A 22,768-nucleotide genomic window follows, 5' to 3' on the forward strand; every position below is an offset into this window, starting at 1 on the left:
ATCCCAAATGGGACCGAAGAAGAAAGAGCAAAAAGATAATGTAACTGCAAACAGTCCGCATACTTGCTCTCATTCGTACGTTGACTCTGATGCCCTATTGCCAACATTTTGGGCATGGGTCATGGGGGAAACGCGAAAGGCCTATATTCGTGGCATTGCGGACAGTGGAAGCCAGCGTACATTTATTCGTGAAGATGTATCCGAGACGCTTGGATTTAAAGAACTTGCATTGGTTAATTTAGAGATAAATGAATTTGGACAGACTAGCTCCGTTCCGAGACAACATCACGTCGTCAAACTAAAGCTTCACATTCAGTATGACACCAAGGAGTACGTGTTAACCGTCATAGAAGTACCATTTGTCTTCAAGGAGGTTGTGCAAGTACCAGTCGATCATTACGTTGTCAGAGACATTGAAATCAGGGGTCATCTCTTTGCTGATAAATATGTGATACCGGGCATGGCTGCAGTTCCAGGGATCAGCCTTTTAATCGGTGCTGATCAGCTTGGGCGATTCATGTCGATTCATGACGAAGCGGTACCATGGACCGAAAAGCTTGGTGGCTATAGGTTCTGCTTTTGGATGGATGTTGCGAGGACCACTTTCCTTTGACACCCCTTTGAAATCAGCTCTCTACGTATGCGTCTTTCGACTGAGCACGACTGCCTCTACCGACAATATTCTACAGAGGTTTAGGGACTTTGAGAGCATTGGCATTATGCCAGCCGACAACACTCCAACCAAAGAAAAAAATACGGTAAAAGAAAGATTTGAACAGGACGTTACCTCCTTCAATGGTCGCTATCAAGTCGCGCTTCCTTGAAAAAAATTTTGGGACAACTAGATGGTCACCGAATGCAAGCAATGAGCCGACTGAAGTGTCTGGGAAAGAAAATCAAGAACAATCCGGGGTTTGTTGTGGAATGTGAGGCTATGACGACCTATCCAGCTTCTGTATCTGATGGAACTGTATTCGATGTAACGAACTCAAAGTGCGGGACTTGGCGGTGGTAGGAGGATATTGAATATTTCTCTTTCCTTGAGAAGATGATCAAGAAGAAGAAGCCGTTGAAAATAACGGGTGAACTCTCAAGAAAGAAGAGAAAGACGAAAGCGTCCGCCATAGACAGTTCCAACTGCTATGTGTAAATTTGTGTGCGCATACCAATTCGTCTGCGCCGTGCGCCTCGGCATACGAATCGGTATGCGCAGACAAATAAAATTATCGCGATCACCGGCGTCCTCACCCGCTACAATGTAAATATAGTCTTGTTTTTTCAAATGCTGTGACCAGTTATTTCACAGGGCTTTGTGGGCTTCGATTCACATCGTCCACTTCACCATCGGAGTACTAGCTAAGAAATGGCATGCACGCACCAGCAGTGTCGCTGAATGCTGCCACCTCGTCACTTTGTTTGTGACGTTTCTGCTGTCGCGAGTACAAGGTGAGGCAGTCGCTACAACAAGAGCGGGATAGCGCACGTAGCCTTCCTGCAGATATAGAGAATTTCATTGCAGTGGTATCATGAGTTCTATATTCGAAAACTTCATTATAAATCAACGAAAATAAATTCTAAAGTACTGCGTAACCATCGCAATGCCTGCACCACCCTTTCCGTGCACTCATGCTTACGCTATGAATTCGTGTCAGCGCAGCTTCCGAAGGCTGCCCAAAAAGCCGATTTCTTGATGGGTGCGAAAACTATGTTAAAAACCAATTTAAACTCTGCGTACACTAAATTAGCGCGTAAGACAGGAATGAAGAAGTTGACAAGCTACTCAGGGCAGTTGGAGCTGTGGTCGGAACACACGGCTTAACCGTCACCTGGCCACTTCAGAAGCGAAACTTCACAAAAGCTTCAAAGCGCATGAAAAACTCAGTATAACACCACCACCTCGTGGTGCTCGGAGAAGTCCGCTAACTTGACCTTTGCTAAGAGGTCGCTAAAGAACGCACCAGTGTGCTAGTGCTGCCAGGATCTAGGTGAATTCAGGAGATATACCCGAGAAACTTTACAGACGTAATTATGTGCTCATGAAGCGTGTATTCTACTGGGGGTGTAAAACTAGAAAAAAACAAAAAAAATGCCACCTGCATCATTCCACGGGTGGAGCTCGAGTAAATGCGTCGCAGAGTGGTGTGGGTATTGCATGAATGTTGCGTAATTGAGTATGGTTAGAGCATGCTTAATTGTTATTTCGTCTTCAATTGTCCTATTTATTGAATGAAGAAGATGCGTTGCCCTCAACAAGGGGTGAGACCCTGATATGCGAAACAATGTCTACATATACGTTTTTCCTAGCAAACCCTGCCTGCGTTGGCCTTGCGAGGCGAGAGAGAGGGGAGCAAACAGTTGGCTCGAGACGCACGTATGCGGCACGATTAGCGAAGCACGAGCATGCGCTGTGGTGGCGTGGCATCGCCAACGACGCACGATGCTTGACATCGTGAAACTAAAAAATGCTTCGCATCTAAAAAATGTTGTCACCCCTCCTTTTCGAAGATACGGAGCATCGAATGCATAACTCGGTCGAGACCTAAGCAAAAAAAATTCCTTCATATTCACGAAGTGAATGATGATGAGTGGGCGAAGCTCCGGAGGTAAACCTGGTAAACCATGAATCCTCTGTACATTTTGCCCACTCGATTTTATTACATCGCTCCCCCTAGCGTACGTCGCCGCACTAAATCGAACGATTGCTTTCAACCAATGACACGCGCCATATGTGACATCATTCCTATTTTATAAGATCTCGCGTCTTTCATCAACTACAAGTACCGCTTTCTAGTTTATAACATCTTGCATCTTTTCATCATCAGCTACAAGTACCACCATCTAGTAAACACTACAAGAACTAAACGAGAGGTGGCTACATACAGGAGACGGTACCGCCATCTAGTGAACACTGCAAGAACTAAACTAGAGGTGGCTACATACAGGGGACGGTACCGCCATCTAGTGAACACTGCAAGAACTAAACTAGAGGTGGCTACATACAGGCTACAGGGGACGCACAGCCCACGCCCTAGGGAGCTTCGGCCCTAAAAATTTGCCAAGTTTCCGTTTATAACTTTACGTCGCCACGAGCCTCTCAAATTCGCCAATTTGGTGAAAAGTAGCCGCCAGTGCAGACCTGCTCATCGTGTCTCACTCGAGCGTCTAGGCACGGGTCAATCGCAGCTGCCCTCTGACACTACAAGCAGCTATATCATGGTTTTGGCACACCGGCGATTCGGTCCGCAGTCGCGATCACCGGGTGTCATCAGAATCATCAGCGTGTGTGTGCGCACTGTGTCTCAGTCTGCCTGTTTGCTGCCGGGTCCTTGGGCCGAGTGAACACTGTCTAAACGCAGACCTCATAATATATATCCTAGTCAAATGAGAACTACAGGACTCGTTTTAGCCAATACTTTGTAACATTTATGCGGATTATCTAATATCTAGCTCTCTTCCTTTGAATCTATTGCGAAAGCCATCTTTCACTCAGTCCATGTATGGATACAACTTGCGAAAGTGCCTGAAGTGGTTTTTTCTTGCCTATAGAAAACTTCTTCGCCTCACCTGGCTAGCTTTCTGAACCTCGACCCCCCTATGACCAAGCGACAATCTAATATGATGGCATCATTAAGTGGCATCACTAATTTGGTGAGTTCATGATGACGTATTATAGGTACATTATCACGTGATGACGATTTTTGGCATGACTCCTGTTTACGGCACCCATGGTGAACTTTTTTTTGTTTCATGAGCCCCCTGATGCGTTCAAGAGACCGACAAATACTTTTTCTCAACCCATGTTTTTAACTATGCGACAAAAATCTCAACTTTTGTGTTGTTTCTAACTACAGTTGTTAATCCCAAAGAAGCGTAGTTATTTTACAAACACTATTTTTCAACCTGAAAGGCTCCAAACAGAGATACACTCCAGCCACGCTGAGAAGTGATAGTGACGCCGCCAGCTCTTCTAAAAGTTTGGGAAATCTGTCATCATTGTACTTTCGCAGGGGTTCCTGTAACTGTGCACCACCAGCTTTATCTTGCACTTTCAATGATTTTTGAAAATAACAAGCAGTTACAATGAGGTGATGTGGCACTATACACTTTCCCTGTGTTTGTAACTCGTTGCGTGTCCCTGCGCACAAGGTTGCTTGCACCTCTCTCATGGGCGACTTGTCCCGGCGTCGGACCAGCCGCCCGGGACAAGCTGCACCCCCGGAGTTGCACCACGTTTTTGAAACAAAGTATAGGTAGGGAAACAATCCAAAATTTGCCGACCTGTAAACTACATGCACGCTGACAAATCGCTCAAAACACGCCGACGAGCATAGTATTCGAACGTCTCGCGATGACAGCGCCACTTTAGTGCATACTATCAACGCAGGCATATAGATAGCAAGGTCGACAGATGGGCTATTTTGTATGGTTTCACATTATTCGTAGTTGTGCAAGCTAGAGCACAACACTCACAATGTTTACTCGTAAGTTACAAGGTAAAAATAATGAAAAAACATACATAAAAGTGACCCAGATGAACTGCGCAATCGCCCCCACGTGATAATCTTGCTAAGGCAAGAAAAAACAAGCAAACCAAAGAAACCACAATCGATAAACAGTTTTAACACCGGATAGGTAGCAACAAGGTATGACAGCAAAAACATAACGAAACAAAGCACAAAACCCCAAGAGCATCTATCTACAACACATTCAAAGACCTGATTTCGGTCCGCGACAATCCCACTGAAAGAGAGCTGGTGCAACTCTCTCCAGCGTTCTTAATGAAAAGTGCCTCCAAAACTTCTCGCGCCGCGTCATGCCTGTGTCTGAACATATCTACAACACAGATACATCGGATCATTGATGTTTTTGTCTTCAAAGGCACCACAGTTTATTCATATTTTGCGACTTTCGATGAATAAATAAAAAAGCAAGGCTGATTTCTGTGTTTAGGAACTGGTATAACACGAAAGTGTAACGTGTATTCACCGAGCTAGTTAAACGTTCATTCTACATTGTTCCGCCAAAAGAGTGAAAGAATGTATGCTATAGCAACAAATTGCACACTCACGTGAAGAACAGCAAGCAGCTCGAAACTTACAGTGCGCACCTCAAGCAGGAAACACTGATGAAATGAGCATACACAGCACGAGCGTCGACAAACTATCTTAGCTCGACCCTAAAAGTACGGTGCTCCAACAGAAAGAAAAGTGCACGAAACGAACGCAAAAATATACTCAGGACGAGTGCGAGGAACCGTCACAATGCTTACTTCATCGTTTTCGAGCCGCGTGCTCTTTCCGTGAACGCGGAAGCGAGCGAAGAGACTGTCGTGCTTTCCTCAATCACGAGTCTGATCTTATATGCATAAGATCGCCTCTGAGCGCCTCTCGCATAAAAAAAATGCGAGAGGCGCTCAACGGCGCGAGCCCGTTGCGCCATCTCACTACTGATGATGATAACGCGGTGAAGTTGAGGAGTTCTGAGGACTGTCAACAGTGTATGGTGCATATGAATAACTTGCTGTTAGCAAGTTTAGGAGTGTACGCTCCGTGACAGAGTGGCTTGAGTCGCGTGCCTCAACAGATAGGTCACTAGATCGACAGCCCGCTGTGGAAGTTTTCTTTCTCGTTTTTTTTTCTTTGCAGTCTCTTAACATATATATTTTTTTACGTCATACCCCGTGACGTAAATACGACAGTGAGGCTGTAGTGGCCTCCTGCGTGAAACGCTTTCATGTTCAAAATATAAGTCTACCTCTCACAATAAAAACATGACTGGTTTTAGTCAGCGTGACGGACAATCTTTTTATCGATAAAGTCATCTGATTTATGTTTTGGGCAGTTGTCAGTCTTTTTAATGAAAACTTGAATGTTTATTGCGCAGACTGCGGCTTCTTCCCCGGATGCTGCGAGACGTCAGCCACCGTGAGATGGGCGTTACGCTGCTTGGCGGGCGTGAGCGGCTTTTCTTCCCAATCGGAATAGCACCCAGCGCCATGCAGAAGATGGCACACCCGGAAGGAGAGGCAGCCACTGCAAGAGGTACGTGCATGCTCAGCTGCCCTGTCGGCTGCGAAGAAACGCGCATCTACCGCATATGCACAAGGATTCGCGCAGCCTGGCGTGGTATTTTGTTGGCCGTGAGGGCTTCTACTGAGAAAACTAGCGCTGTGATTGTTTCGATGACACAGACAGGATCATTCTGCTCGCCTGACTACGCAGTTAGTTGTTGCAGAACGGTACGTTCGGGTGTAATCGTGGACAGCACTACTCAGTTTTCAGCGTTTGAAACCTAATTGGGCCATCTGAAGATATCGCCCTATCATCCGTAATACGTTGCATGCAAGCAGCTTCTGATAATCACAATACACAGGGGGGTTAACGTCCCAAAACTACGATATAATTAAGGGACACCCTATACCTTAAGGTGTCCCTTGAGGTCATCCTTAAGAGCTTCGAAAATTTCGATCCTCTGGTGTTTTTACCGTGCCGCGGCACCGCACGGTACAGCAGCATTTCACTTCCACTGAACAACGACCGCGGGGCCGCGAACAAACCACGACTTTCGGGTCAGCAGCCGAGTACCGTAACCGCTACCCTAGCGCAGCGGACTGCAAACAGCTTGACCTTGTTGGTGTACGATTAGATTACTCAGTGCCATACGTGTAGGACAGATCCCGTTGTAAGTTTTAACATTACCTCAAGTCCAAAAAAATACGTGGCACTTGGCTGGTAAAACCAAAACTGGGAAAATATAACGACGTTGATTCGGGGGTACCCCACTTTCATGATGGAGATGTCGTGGACGCCGTCAGATCCATGATGTTCCGTAATAGCTGACGTACGCTCTCGAGAACTTCCGGCTGATCAACGCGTGCGTTGGACGACGAATTCACTGAAGGTGGAGGATGACAGGCTCACTGTAGATGCTTGTGTGAACACGCGTTTCACTTTCGTGTTATACCAGTTGCTGTAACGGAGGGATCTGTCGTGTTATTTTATTCTTATTGCAGTCGATATCATTTACGGACATCAACAGCCGCTGTTGTAATCTAGTGACAGCTTTCGCTGTAAATGCGTAGTGACAGTAAATTGGCATACGTCTGATTACCGAACCAGTAGAACTGGCGATCCAAAGTGACGGAAGCGGCAGAGGCCCGCGCATCTTGAACAGGCGCGGGAAAAAAACATCTTGCTGCTTTCGTCTCAACGCTTTCCTGCCCCCTCTAGACTGTGAACAAAGCCTAAGTGCACTTCAAAAAAGATAGAATGCACTGTTCGAACTCAGTACTTGTTTGCACATAGTTGAGCGCTGGCTAGTGAGTACTTCTCGTATAATTATTGCCGTTCCTTGTGAACCGAACGAGCGCAACGAATGCTGCGCATGCAGCTGCTCGAGACGCTGGCACTCTGATGATCGTGAGCACCATCGCGACCACGTCATTGGAGGATGTGCGCGAGGCGGCACCTGACGGCCGCCGCTGGTTCCAGCTGTACGTGTACCGAGATCGTGATGTCACGCGCGCCCTGGTACAGCGAGCTGAGCAGGCTGGCTACTCGGCCCTGGTTCTCACCGTTGACACGCCGTACTTCGGCCAACGCCTGGCTGACGTCAGAAACAAGCTTGCTCTGCCGCCGGGACTCAAGTGAGCCTTTTGTGCCATATATTTGAGGCATGACATTTCACTATCAAGCACACGCTTATAATACCCTCCTCTAGGTCATTCCTTTTATGAGATTTCGTTTTTTTTTGGTTATTTAAACGTTCTTAATTGCCATCCGGGGGAAAATTATGTCATGCAGTCCAAAATAAAGGCATGTGATTTCAGAACTCACCATGTATTATATAGTTATTGGCTTTTAATTGCGGTGTTAGGTTGATTTTTCAATTGGCGCACCCCGTGGGGTTTATACCGCCTCAGTATTTACCAAACTGAAGGTATTCTGAAATTCACTATCGTTTTCTCGGAACACGTTTATAGTCTATAGCCTGAGAGCATTTTTAACGCAAGATACACTTTCTTCGAGCAGTACCACTACTCTTGCCTCAATAAATAAGGTTCTAGCGTTAAGCGTTGCCAGGTTCCGGTTTCAATGGCGGCCTATCCAGGTCCACAGATTCTTAGCACCCTCTGCTGCGTTGCAGATATGACCGCCGCCGCGGTCAGTTCCTTCACAGCCACTGGGGAATGAGGGCCGTGGTTTAATTGACGTAAGCATGTGGGAGGTAGTGGCTAGATACTCCACCAGGGTCGCCAAACGTACTCAGGTGAGGGAGTGCGTTACCGGTGGTCGTCACCGCTGAGGCCGCACACCAGGCCTCTTAATCATCCCGCTGATCATTTTGTTCATTCCGGTTTCGAACTCCGCGCACCGGGGCTTGAACTACGGACGTCTTGCACATGAGGCTGATACTCTAACCATTACGCCATCCCTGCTAACCATCGCAGAGCATAAAACTGTACGGTTTCGAATTCACGTAGACTTGGAAAAAGAACAATTAAAACTTCTACGCAAGAAGCCAATCAATGAGTCAATCAATGAGGCTGGTTCCCTCTTAGTGAGAATACCAGCCTTAGCGTTGACGCAATAAGTGATATTCTGACGACTATCATTTTGGAGTGTGCAGTGTCAGTAGTAGGTATGGTAGACAGGACACTGTCAAGATGCCCCAGAAGACGAAGAGCCTTATTAAGAAACCTCAAAGCATTAAAGCCTCAAACACAACAGAGAAATATGGCTGGCAGAGCTCTATAAGTTGAATAATAAGCATAATATATCTGGTAAAAGAAAGTCTAACCTGGAGATAATTGATCATGCTCTAAAAAACGGAAAAAGCTTCAACGCAGTGAAGAGGAAACCTGGGATAGGCAAAAACCTGCTGTATGCTCTAAATGACAAGGAAGGCAATGTAACTACAAATATAGCTAGGATAGTTCAAATAGCGGAGAATTTTTACAGAGATCTGTACAGTAGCCGGGATCACCATGACCTTAATATAAGAACCATAGCAGTGACCCACATGACATCCCACCATATATCACAGAAGTCAGAAAAGTCTTAGAGGGAATGAAAAGAGCAAAGCTGCTGGTGGGGATCAGGTCACATCGGATCTGCTGAAAGACTGAGGGTAGATTGCGTTAAAAAAAACTAGCCGCCCTGTTTACGAAGTGTCTCCTGACGGGGAGGGTGTCAGAATCTTGGAAGAATGCAAACATCGTTTTAATACATATGAAAGTAGATGACAAGAACTTGAAAATTTACAGGCCGATCAGCTTGCTCTCTGTCTTATTGGCAGCGAGGGCGACCACTGGAGAGGCCAGCGCTGCTGTCACTGCGACGCAGTAAACGGCATCACGTGTAAACGGCATTACCATCGTCAGTGCAGCGCGCTTGGTTTCAACTAGCGTCAGTTGATTTGCTTACTTGCAGATTTGTTTGCACTCTCGTTACCGCCGTACCCGACGCCTTCGAGAGAGCCTCAATGTAAATGAGCCCTTCCAAAGCGTCGCGGCACCGACACTGTTAAACTGAAAATGTCGAAACAACTCTGCATTCATCCTGAGGTGTGCAGCACACTCAGTGGCCACGTTTTTTTTTTTTTGACCATGCGGGAATTCGCAAAGGTTTTGGATCTGTGATTGGAGATAAAATGTTCCGTATGTTTGACGAAGTACTTGGCGAATTTCTAGGCAGGAGGTTTTATTGCGTTTATTCGTACCAGGCTAGAAAGAACGACTACCGAAGCGTCGAATCACAGCAACCATTCTATTCGGCCCTTCTATGGTTAAAGAAACGCATGATGCGAAACTGCTTCTCACCCTGGTGAGATTTTTTTTTTTTGTGCATAGGCTAAAATTAGGAAGCTTTATGTTCGATAACTTGCCGAGAATGGGGAAACCAACCAGTATTGATTATCGTGTGTGCAGCAAGCACTTTCGCGAAAGTCCTTGCTGTACTTCGTTGGAGTTGATATCTGACGTATACGACGTGTAAATTTCCAGAAATGTACATATAGGAATTAGCGATTTATTTAGCCAGGCTGACAGGTTTTTTCCAGCAGCTCAGGGAGGCGAGAATCATTTTGTCCTAATGCCGTCCCTTTGCGTTGCATATTCGGACGTCTCTTCTATAAGCAGCCGCGATGAACGGAGCTGCTGTTAAACATTTTGCTTGATATCATAGACCAACAGAGTCACTAAACAAGATACGGTAATTGTACTTAGTAGTAAAAAAAACCATGGTAGCAGGTAGGATTGCAAAGTCCGCGAAATACATCAGTTCCCGCTTTCACTACCCGGCGTCGAGAAGCACCTGTAATGAAAGTGAGGGTCAGGGATATAAAATATGTGGGGGTGATTTTCCACTTATTGAAGTATGTCTTATGAAAAATTGCGCTGTTATATACCTGGTCAAACTAGCAGGCTGCATCAACAAAAGTTGTTGTGAAGAGGAATTTGATGCTGTAAAAAGCTTTCGATACCCTGATAAAAGGTCAAGCGAATTTAGCCAATGCCAAAGCATCCTCTGTTTCCTTCGGCTGCTTGATACAGCTCTGAAAACTATACGGTGAGGTGTTGCCATGAATCCTGTGCGGCAGTCTACCCTGATATAATCGGTACGGTCTTGGTCACGCACTTCCGTGCAAAAGCATAATACAGGTGCACGCCATCAGGCTTGCATCAGCAAACATAAATGTTCTTGCAATGCGAGAAAGCTTTGATTCAAAGATTAGTAGATGATTTGCATAAAAACCAACGTTTTACCAAAACGCCTCTTCACGTTGTGCGTCCATGGCGCCATGCGCACGCGCTCCGTCGAACGAGCACGGCGCGTCAATCACCATACGTTAACTCGCTAAAACTTTTCGTTGGCAAACATTCTAGACTGTTTCGCAGCGGTTAGAAACACAACCGACGCTTGTGAAGTGAGAACAGCCACTGCAGAACAGCTTGAATCGCAGGAGTTGTCGAGCACGTCGCACAGCCCAGCCGGTGCCACGTGATGTCACAAAAGTATCCCGGCAGATGACGCCACAGTATGACCTCGCCCTCAATACATGCTATTTGGAAAGGTAATTGCTGACAAAATTCAGACATTTAAGTCCAATCAACCCAATAACAAGCAGGATATCGAACAGGCTACTTAACATTCGACCAAATTCATACTATCAATCGGGTATTAGAGAAATGCTCAAAATACGCCAACTTATAATAAAATTGCGAGAACACATTTGATTCAGTAAAATATCGTCACTGCGTAATCGGGGCGTCGACGAAGCATCTATAAACATGCTGGAAAAAATTTACGGAGGATCAACTGCCACCATAGCGCTCCGTAACGAGAGCGACAGAACACCAATAAAGAAGGGTGTAAGACACAAGAATACAATCTCCACAATGCTATTTACCATGTGCTCAAAGAATGTTTTCAGAGGCCTAAAATGGGAAGAATTAGGGATAAGATTCAATGGAGAGAACGTTAACAACCTGCGATTCACCAATGACATTGCACTGCTGAGTAAATCAGGGAATGAATTACAACGCCTGATTGCTGAATTAAACAATGAGAGCAGAAAGGTAGGTCTTAAAATTGAAATTGTGCCGAACCATGCGATGGAAGTAACTAGAAGAATAAAAATAGGGTGGAGCACATTTGGCAAGCACTCTCATATTGTAACAGGTAGATTGCCACTACCCTCAAGAGGAAGATATAGAACAGCTGCATCTTGCCGGTACTTAGCAGGAGTACAGACCTGGAGACTTACAAAGAGGGTTCAGCTGAAATTGAGGACGACGCAGCAAGCAATGGAAAGGGAAATGGTAGGTGTAACCTTCAGAAACAATAAGAGAGCTGAGTGTATCAAAGAACAAACCGGGGTTAGGGATATAATAGTTGAAATAAATAAGAAATTGACATGGATCGAGCATGTAGCGCGTAGGCAGGTCAACCGCTAGTCTTTAACAGTAACTGACTGGATTCCCAGAGAAGGCGAGCGAGTTAGGGGGAGGCAGAAATTAGGTAGTCAGATGATATTAGAAAGTTTGTGGGTATAATGTGGCAGCAGCAAGCACATGACCGACTTGACTGGTGGAACATTGGAGAAGCCTTTGTCGCGCAGCGGACATAGTGAGGCTGATGAAGATGATCATGATCATAATGATGATGATACTTTTTCTGAAAGTAAGTAGTGATTACTGCGATGTTCATGCACATCAAAATATTAACAAGAAAAAATGCAAACAAGAATCAAGAAAGTTTTTTCTAAAGCAAGAAAATTTATTGCATTATTAACGTTAGAACTACAGCACTGCACGAGCCCGGCCCGCGGGATGGGCCGGTAAAGGACTGTTAGATTGGGCCTGGGTATGAGTGTGGATATCACAATTTTTTACGAATGAAGGGGGATTCGCGAGATAGAACCGCAAACGTAAAACCCATCCAACGCATAGTTTACGTTACCTAAGGGTTCGCGTTCCGTAAAGACCCGCGCATGCAGCGAGTCTCTCCGGTGCCCGGCAAAACGGTAACGTAAAGAGGTGTACATACAAGCAAAAAGCTCCTATTATCTCAACGCAGGATGGCCAACTTCAAGGAGGCTGACTTCCAAAACGTGGCTCCAGCAGCGGGTGGCGGCTCCGGCCTGTCGACATACGCCTCTGCGCTTTTCGACCCCTCTCTGACGTGGAAAGACGTGGATTGGTTAAAAAGCATCACTCACTTGCCGGTCATTATCAAAGGCATCCTCAGAGGTAATCCGCTGCATTTTGCAATCCTAATGCAGTCTGATTAGGTAACGAACTGTCGAATCTGTGCAAGATAATGTGAACTCGTTCTTGACAGTCTCAACCGCAGTAGGAGCCCATACAAGAGAAACACTATTCGGTCGCACAACACTACTGAACGCTTCGTTGACTATTTTATGGAGTTTTATTTGCGAAGCATTTGTTAGCGAACCGCTGGTACGTTGACTGTTTCTGTCTGTCTGTCTGTCTGTCTGTCTGTCTGTCTGTCTGTCTGTCTGTCTGTCTGTCTGTCTGTCTGTCTGTCTGTCTGTCTGTCTGTCTGTCTGTCTGTCTGTCTGTCTGTCTGTCTGTCTGTCTGTCTGTCTGTCTGTCTGTCCGTCGGTCTGTCTGTCCAATCATCCGTCCGTCCGTCTGCGTGTCTAGGAACTTAAGCTCGTGTGCACTCTTGATTAGATTCCTAGTTCACTGTAGTACGAATTTGGTAATAGATTGCAAGGGTGTCTCACTAATACGATTGTCCGGTCACGACAAGACTACCACCGAAATGCGGTTGCGGGCGTCATGATACAATCTGATATATTATGTATGCAGACGACACTACTTTGTTTTTACAGGTGTAGAATTAAACGACCTTATTTAGTAACACACTACATGACCTGTATACACCATCAACTGAATATCGAACACAATCCAGCTGTGTAAGAACCAAAGCCGTTCTCTTTCGCTCAAAATGAACAACGTACAAGGCTACTTTGAAGCTGCACCTCCATGATTCTATCAATGGTTTTCTTCGACTCCTAAAGCATTGGGAACTGTTTTTCATCAGCTCATCTGTAGGGATTCACATCGCGAAATGGCAAGAATCAAGTTATGTAGAGCGTCAGACATAGTCAGGATATGTTAGCCGTTTTTACCGGCTGCTTAGATGTTAATAATTGATAATAGGCCGTTTTGTTAGCAGCTACACGATCGTCTTTTCATGTGGGATACTGACGCCCTGCGATCAAAGCAGAAGTTATTCGCAATTCAAGAAAATTACATTCTGTTGCATATACCGAAAATAATTCACGCACCTGGTCTTTCTTAAATTCAAAGAGTTTGCATCCAAGGACACATATCAGCAGTATTTGTTGGTGTCTTTAAATACTGAAGTTATCAAACGAAGTAACGATCGTTGCTTCATGAAATGCTTGCCGACAAGCACCTCCTCTGGAATAACTAGATGGATTGATATTGGAAGGTTCCCCGATGAAGAACAAACTATGCGCTCCAAACGCCAGAACACTACCACACACACACGATATCTTCAGTTTTTCTTGAGAGTGTTAGCACCTTTTTTCGGGACAGTACAGGTCATGCCTTTATTTTTTCTCTACTATGACCCAAAGTAAAAAATGAAGAAAAGTTGTATAAAAATCTTGCATTTCAAAAAAAATTTGTCTTTTGTTTCTTTATACTTTTCTATATTTCTGTGAAGAGCTCACTGCTGTGGGCATTTTCTTTTATGTTAGGACGTTATAGAGTTTATCTTACCAATGAAGGTATGTTCTTGTGTGTCCGTTTAGTTCTCTATAGAGGACTTTACGAACCATGTCCTTTTTCCGCCTTCCATTGCTGGTATGTTGGGCTCGACTTGGTGAGTTCATATCAGTTTTTTTCGCATATCAAAACACACAAGAACATACCTTCATATATACATACCGCTTCTGGCATGAGTATGTAGCGCCATCGTTTGGACGGCGCTAAACAGAAAGCGAGTGACTGCAAAAAAATTGAAATTGGCAGATTCCACATACAGTGGCAATCAATTATATGCGAAGCACGAATGAGAAATGTTGAGAACAACGTTACGATATGGGGGTAAATTATGCCGTACATGACTTCCGTGCCATGATTATCATGTTTGGATGTGTCGTTTACCTTCGCCATTTATTCGAGTCACGTGATACCGAATTTAGTACATGTGGAGCTAGTGAAATGGCCGCGAGCACGCTATAAACGTAGCACGTTGTCATGTATTTACATGACACGCATGTCAGAATTAGCATATTTGAACCAGTCACATATTTCGGCGTCCCTTGACGTCACGTAACACAAAATTTGGTATATGTGTAGCTAGCAAAATGGACGCGAGCGCATCATGAAGGGCCCATTACACACCAATGTAACGTTGACGGGCGTGCACGCTGGGCGCAGTGACGCTACGTTAGCGAAACGCGAGTACTCTATGGTCTGACGCCAGGTGCGACCAGCGTCCGTTGGCGCGGCCCGACGGCAACCAGTGCGAAATGCGGCATGCTGCATTTTGCACTGATTCGTTACCCAGACAACACTGAGCCTCAATCTTTTCGTGACGGAGGGACGCCAGACGCGCTGAAGCGCGCATGCGTCAAAGCAACGCAGCACGGCGCGCGCTTGCGAGTATATGGCAGGACCGGCGCCTGGCGGGGCAACGCCGGCGTGACGCGACTTAATGGACACCAGTGAGCACGCGCACCGCGTCACGCCGAAAGGTATTGGCGCCTTGACTGTGGAATGTAGGCATAATTTCACATGACATGCATCTCATGATTATCATGTTTCCACCAGTCACATACCTTCGTCATTCATTGACGTCACGTTATATCAAATTTGGCATATGTCAAGCTAGCAAAACGGCTGCGAGCGCATCACCAGGGTGGCACGTAGTCATGTTGTTTCGTGGCACGCATGTCGTGATTGTCATGTTTGGATGTGTCATTTACCCATGTCATCCATTCGCGTCACATGATACAAAGTTTGGTACATGTGAAGCTAGTGAAACAGCTGCGAGCGCATCATGAGCGTGGCATGTAGTCATGTTCTTACATGACAGACATCTCAAGATTATCATGTTCGCACCAGTCACATACCTTCATAAACCATTCACGTACCGTAATACCAAATTCGGTATGCCTGACCCTAGCGAAATGGCGATGAGCGCATCATGAGCGTGGCATGTAGTCATGTTGTTACATGACACGCATATCATGATTTTCATCTTAGGGTCTGTCGCTTGTGTTCGCCATGCAATCATGCCATACAATACCACTTTTGCATCATGCCATGTGAACAAAACCACCGCAAAAGCTGCAGGACCATGAAATGCAAACCATGACATTCATGACATATCTGTCATGATTTTCATGATATGACTAGCCAAATGTGTTCTTCATACAGTCATGTTATGCCATACCAAGTTTGGTATTGATACCATCATCGAAACGGCCTGGGGAGCTAAAAGTCGTAGGCGGCTAGATTGGATGGATGGATGGACGGACGAACGGATTGGACGGACGGCTTGGACGGACACGCTCAAAGTCACCAAAGTTCACTCAGAAACGCTTCGCATTTAAAAGAAATAAGAAAATGACAACGCTTTCCGACTCGTGAAAATAGTCTCCGGGAGACATAGAGGCCTTAAGGAAGACAATTTGTTAAGGCTCATCAATGCTTTTGTGCTCTGCCACTTTACCTACACCGTTGCCATGCACAACTGGCTTAGGTCGGAGTGGGACAAGCTCGACGTGGCTATCAGAAAGATCGTCAAGAAGGCACTGGAGCTTCCCGCACGCACACACACCGAGAACTTGCTCGTGCTCAGTGTGCACAACTCTGCTGCCGAGATAGCGGAAGCACAGCAATGCTCGCAGTTGGCTCGCTTGTCCACTACGATGGCTGGTCGGCGCATACTTGGCGAGCTAGGTTTTAACCCTATGGAGCTGGAAACAAATAGCGTGCGCATATCAAAACATATACAGCAAAACGTCATTGTTGCCGCAATACCCCGCAACACTCACCCTGTACAAAATCAGGGATTTCGTTGGGCAAGGGCGACGGCTCAACTGAAGCAACTGGGAAAAGGTGGCGTAAGTTCAAGTTTCGCTGACGCTGCAGCATATCGAAACGGCAAAAAGTTCGCAGCGGTGGTCGTGGACCAGACGGGCTCGACTACAAACTGCGCCACGGTACGCACCACGAACCCTCAGGTGGCCAAACAAGTCGCCATCGCACTCGCTCTGCTAAATGATCGGTGCGAAGAGGTGTACAGCGACTCCAAAGCCACAGTCAGAGCCTTTCAAAAGGGCCGCATATCAACACAGGCAGCCAGGATCTTGAACAGCTCCACCAGTGATACGATTGTCCCTCACACCATACATTGGTTCCCCGCGCATGCCGGCTCCGTAATGGTGCATTCAGACGACGGACCGAATCCGGATTTGTCGTGGACGCTGACGGCTAATCCGCGGATGATCCGCCTGCAGGCGCATCCACACGACGGACGGTGTCCTAGAAGAAAACAGCCGGATTACTCTCGACAGCAGGTTCGGCGCTCACCTGCGCCCGCTGAAACCAGACTGGTTTGAGAGTATTCAACATAAATGCCCGCAAGAAGTGACACTTGGCTGCGATGTCTTTCGCGTTGTGACAAATGAATGAGGAGTGTTATTCTTTGAGGAGAAACGGGAGTTGCTGGCAGAATGTTCTTTCAACAACATTGTTCCCCACTTGTAGAACTTCTGAGCGCGTCTTCCATTCTTTTTTTTTTTTTTTGAAGAAGCGGAACGTCGCCGGTTGCAGAAGTTAGAATATTTCACCACTATAACGGCTAAGAATCTCGCGTGTCAAACGACGGCGTCGACATTTCTCGAACCACCAAAAGTGATTTCTGCGTATTTAATCACGTGAGAACAAAGCCCCAGGAAACTAAGTAAACCATGCTCTCAAGCACAGATGGTGCCGACCAGTCATGCAGCTGTCCGCGAGCCATGGAGGACATGCCGCGAGCAGACGAAAAGTGTACTGGTTGCCAGAAACCTCGAGCTAATCCGCTGAAGTACCGGCTCTCTCCCGCCAGAATCCCGATGTGAGAAACAGGTTGGTGTCATCCGTCCGCGAGCCACGCGGACGAGTCGTGGACGAGAGGAATCGCTGATGTGAGGTCACGTGACACACCGTCCGTCCCACCGCATCCGGATTCGGTCCGTCGTCTGAATGCACCATAAACGGCGTTGCACTGAACCCGAATGAGTCGGTCCACAAAGCAGCACGCGCGCTCACTGACCACACTGCTCTCGACCTGGGCGACAGCTCCAGTGCCGACGACGTGGGACATAAAGAGACGCCTACTACACACAACGAGATTACCAAGTATTACTACATGGCGAGGCGGGCATTCCCAATGCCACTTTCAAAACTCAATAGAGCACAGGCCGTCTCGTTGCGCTTACTTCAAACCCATTTGTACCCGTCGTTAGCATACCTAAATGATGTTTGTCCTCACAAATTCCCCGATGCCGCCTGCGCCACTTGTGGGCAGACCGCTACATTAGCACACATGCTCAGGGATTGCGGGTCACTTGAACCGACTTGTAGCAAACCCGAGTGGGATGCGCTTCTGCACAGCGCAGAACTTCAGGACCAAATCCTGGCCGTCCAGCGTGCTCGCGACAGGGCCGCCAGGCTAGACCTGCCCCACCTGGAAGTAGCAGGGTGAAGCGTGGCTACCTCAGCGTCTGCACTGGACCATAATAAAGTTGTTCTCACTCACCACGTGACGTGAATAGACGACGAAGGTGAATGACACGTCGAAACATGTGCGTGTCATGTAACTCATGACTAAATGTTACGTTCATAGCAGACTCAAGGCCGTTTCGCTATCTCCACATACACTAAATTTCGTATTAGGTGATGTGAATAGATGGCGAAGGCAAATTACTTGTCCAAACATGATAATCATGACATGAAGTCATGCACGGCATAATTCAACTCCGCCTCATACCACTGTGCTGACTGTAAGGTGACATGGCAACCTTCCTCATTCGTGCTTCATATATCATTGATTTCCATTGTACGTGGGATCTGCCAATTTTCTTTGTACTCCGACAAAATCGGCGGATTAGACTGGAAGTCCCAAGTGCCTCGTGCCTTGAAACTTCTTGAAACGGTACCAATTTCTGGCGCACCAATGGACGCCAGTCACGTCAGTTGTGCCTCGCTTCGGAGCCCTCGTTTTACTAGCGTAGCGTCGCTGCGTTTAGCGTGCCCACTTAAGCAAGAAATGAGACGCGCGCATCACGTCCCATTCTGACCCTGCCATTTGCTCCAGAGGGAGTGCGTGTGCTTCATTGGTAGATTTCCTTCTGTTGCACTCCGACAGAGTGGAGTGCTCCGGCGCAGAGTTCATCGGTCAATCCAAATCCACCAATGGATGACGCCAATTATTTTCAATGCGAAGCATTCCTTAGGAAACATCGGCGGCTTCTAGCGTATCTATCTGTCTATCTATCTATCTAGCCGCCAACGCCTTTTCTCTCTCCTGACCATCTTGATAATGGTATCAATACCAAATTTATATGGCATAACAGGACTGTGTAAACAATGTGCCTGACTAGTCAAAACATAAAAATTATAATAAGTATGTCCTAAATGTCATGATTTACATTTCATGGTCTTGCTGCTCTTGTGGTGGTTTCGTTCACATGAAATTTTGTGAAACTGGTATGGTTTCACATACCATGACTGCATGACGAACATAAGTAACAGAGCCTAACGTTAACATCATGCCATGCATGTCATGATTTTCATATTATGACTAGTCATGACTACACGCCACGCTCATAGTGCACTCGTGGTCATTTCGCTAGCTTCACATATACCACGTTTGGTATTACGGGACGTGAATGAATGGTTAAGGTAAACAACACGTCCAAACATGATAATCATGATATACGTGTCATGTTGAAAATGTAGGGTCTCGAAGTGGTCAGCGCCACACGCTCTTAGAGTGAACAGACACAGTAGGCACGGTTAGAACGAACCAAACAACCAACATTTATTTAACTACTTTTACAATGAAAACAAGGTCAGCCGAATTATTATAACATAAATTGTGATCAACACGCTAAACAACCTTACGCAATACTACACAACACCTAATAACTTCACAAACACAAGAACACACGCAGGGTGGCTGCGCCAACGCTTGAGTCGCCACAAGGGCCCCAGGGCGAAACACGCGGTGCCGTGCACCGGCGACACTCGTGAGACACTACCATTCACGCCGACCACCACCCGCCAAAGAGCACTGCTTAATCTCGGGCGCCGCCACCGAGGCCTACCGCTAGGCGTCACTGCCGGCGCTACGCACTAACCACGATGATGATGATGGTGATAACACGCTGGCCAGCACTACGCCGCCTGCCGTCCGGCATGCGCGTGACACGTGCGCCACGTGGCGCAAACAACTTTACAGAGGGTGTGAGCACCCCCACATCCCCTAACCTTATTTCAAACTATATAAAAGAACAGCAGCATGAACGGAAAACAGCTACACAAGCTTTAAGAAAGCATGACAACCCATGTACCTAAAGAATGCCTGTGCACCATAACACCGCCGCCAGCCGACACTGCTGCACTTGTCGGGTGGACGACTTCACCTCAGTACCAGTCCCGCAACGGCAACGTTGCCGTCGGCGTCGGCGCGAGGAACCGTCACTCGCACCGACACGTCTCCTGGTTACGACCAGCACTCATGAGGGCGCCGGACTGCAGGCAGCTGCGCAGATTCCAGGCATGTCCATCGCCCGACCTCACGACTGCATCCCTGGCCAGCGGCGCTGACGATGCCCAGAAGACAGCCGGCCGCAGGTTACACCACTCCAGCAGCATACATTCTAAAGCAATCGGCAGAACAATGCAGCAGGGCAAAAGCAAGAGAGCTTCGGGCTCCTTCTCACGTGGTTCGATGATCAGTACTACTAGCAAATACATTGGCAGCGGCCGAGTCACTCGGCTAAAAAATAAAATAAAAATCACTTTTCCTAACGCGTGCATCACAAGATAAAAAATAAAGTGAGGAAAACAGACTGCAAAGCATCATCGCTACGATCCACCTAGCTGTTCCACGTGCGACAGGCGGCTGCGCAGAGTCTTAGGCCTAATGAGCCACTTGACAACAACGGGTCTCCGCCCAGCACCCAGCCTAGGCGCAAAAGAGGCAGCCGCAAGGAGACGACCACTCTGTAAGGCGGCCCCACTCTCTCACCGCACACAGCTGCCTGCCGAGCGATCGGTGCCCACAATTCTGGACAGTGTCACGATGCCCCAGCGTCAAGCCACAAAACAAGGCAGCAAAGACGCCCGGCTGCCTGAGCCCAAAAAGATAGAAGAAGCTATTTACAAAAATCGGATAACCCACGAGGTTTCCGTATTCCAATTAGTGCAGTGGCTCCACTGGGACAACGACAGTGCGAAAGGGCCAAAAAAATGGTTCCTGATTGCCCATAAACAAGCACTGATGGCATCCCAATTATGCTAATACAGATTCTAGGACCAAACTTTAAGTAAAATTAGGAGAGGCAGCGAGAAAACCAATAGTGGATGCTGAAGTTCCCAATGGATGGAAACTAAGCAGGATGAGCATATTCTATAAAGGAAAGAGGGACAAAGCTGATATAAACAACTGCCGTCCTATACAGTGACGTCCGTAGTTTACAGGCTGGTGATGCAGACAGTAAATGAAAGACTACAGACATGGATGGGTGGAGAATGACGGAGTGCTGGGAGAACTACAAAATGGGTTTCGTAAACGAAGGAGATCAGAGGACAATCTGTTTTCATTGATGCAGTGTATTGAAATAGCAGAAGAAGAACACAGGCCCCTGTGGCTGGCATTTCTAGATATCAAGGGAGCTTACGATCGCGTGATTCAAGAAGACTTTTGGGGAATATTAGACACACTAGATGTGGAAGATAGAATACGTCATCTTCTAAAGGACATCTATAAATGTAACAAGGTAAATATCAAATGGGAAGAACAGGTATATGGACCTATAGAAATAAAACGCGGGCTTCGACCGCGATATCCCTTGTCACCTTTGTTATTTATGCTGTATCTACAGGGACTAGAAGCCAAATTAGAGGGGAGTCGACTCGGCTTCAGCCTCTCTTCAGCCAAGCAAGGAAGACACATTGAGTAGTCATTACCAGCATTGATGTATGCAAATGATATTACCTTAATAGCCGACAACATGAAAGATCTGCGGGTATTGATAGACATCTGTCGTACCGAGGGAGATAAGTTAAATTTGAAGTTCAGCAGGGAAAAATCAGAAACCAATACTTTTAATGATAACAAAGGCAGTGAGCATAGGATACAGGAAGACACGCTATAAATAGTGGATAAATACAAATATTTGGGCGTATGGATAAGTAATGCGGATGAGTACCTAAGCGAACACAAAAGACACGTGATGACTAAGGGTAGCAGGAATGCAGCTGTTATAAAAAATAGGGCACTGTGGAACTACATTAAGTATGACGTTGTGAGAGGGATTTTGAAAGGTGTGATGGTCCCAGGTTTGACGTTTGACAATGCGGTCTTGTGCATGAAATCAGTGGTTCAAGCAAGATTAGAAAATAACAGCGTTGAATAGGTAGACTTGATTTGGGAGCACACGGGAATACTCCAAATCAGGGAATACAGAGTGACAAGGGATAGACATCGTTTGAGTGCAGGGAAGTTAGCAGCAAGATAGAATTTGAGGAGCGATTGAGAGAAATTGGAGAGCAGCGTTGGGCTAGAAAAATTTCATATACTTGTACATGAAATTGTAAATAATGAATAGAGGAAGCGAACTTGAAAACTGTGAAGCAAGTATTTACACAGCAGAAAAATACCAAACCAAAAGAAAACATCGGTTAACGAAAAGGTGAAGGAAACAGGAAGACACATGTGTAAGATTGGATTGCTTAAAAAAGTCATCACTGGAGACCTACCGAACTTTCTAGCAGGAAATTGCAAAAGAAAGGATCTACAATAATGCTCGGGGTAGTTCTCTGCTGCTCGAGGCCAGAACAAGACTATTCCGGACCAAGGCGTGCCGAGCCAAATCCGAAGGCACAGACGCAGTATGTGTCCCGTCGTGGTGGTCTAGTGGATAAGGTACTCGGCTGCTGACCCGCAGGTCGCGGGATCAAATCCCGGCTGCGGCGGCTGCATTT

The 22,768-nt window shown here is 46.6% G+C and overlaps 1 protein-coding gene across 1 annotated transcript in view; it reads left to right on the forward strand.

The window, feature by feature from the left end:
* The window catches only part of LOC119168590 (2-Hydroxyacid oxidase 1), a 220,446-nt gene that overhangs the window by 39,480 nt on the left and 158,198 nt on the right, over nt 1–22,768 (forward strand). The window contains exons 2-4 of the mRNA XM_075890919.1: nt 5,884–6,041; nt 7,390–7,645; nt 12,579–12,751. Coding sequence (XP_075747034.1) covers nt 5,884–6,041; nt 7,390–7,645; nt 12,579–12,751 — 587 coding nt within the window. The remainder of the gene's footprint in view (nt 1–5,883; nt 6,042–7,389; nt 7,646–12,578; nt 12,752–22,768) is intronic.

The sequence above is a fragment of the Rhipicephalus microplus genome, chromosome 3 (genome assembly GCF_043290135.1).
Source record: "Rhipicephalus microplus isolate Deutch F79 chromosome 3, USDA_Rmic, whole genome shotgun sequence".
NCBI classification, from domain to species: domain Eukaryota; kingdom Metazoa; phylum Arthropoda; class Arachnida; order Ixodida; family Ixodidae; genus Rhipicephalus; species Rhipicephalus microplus.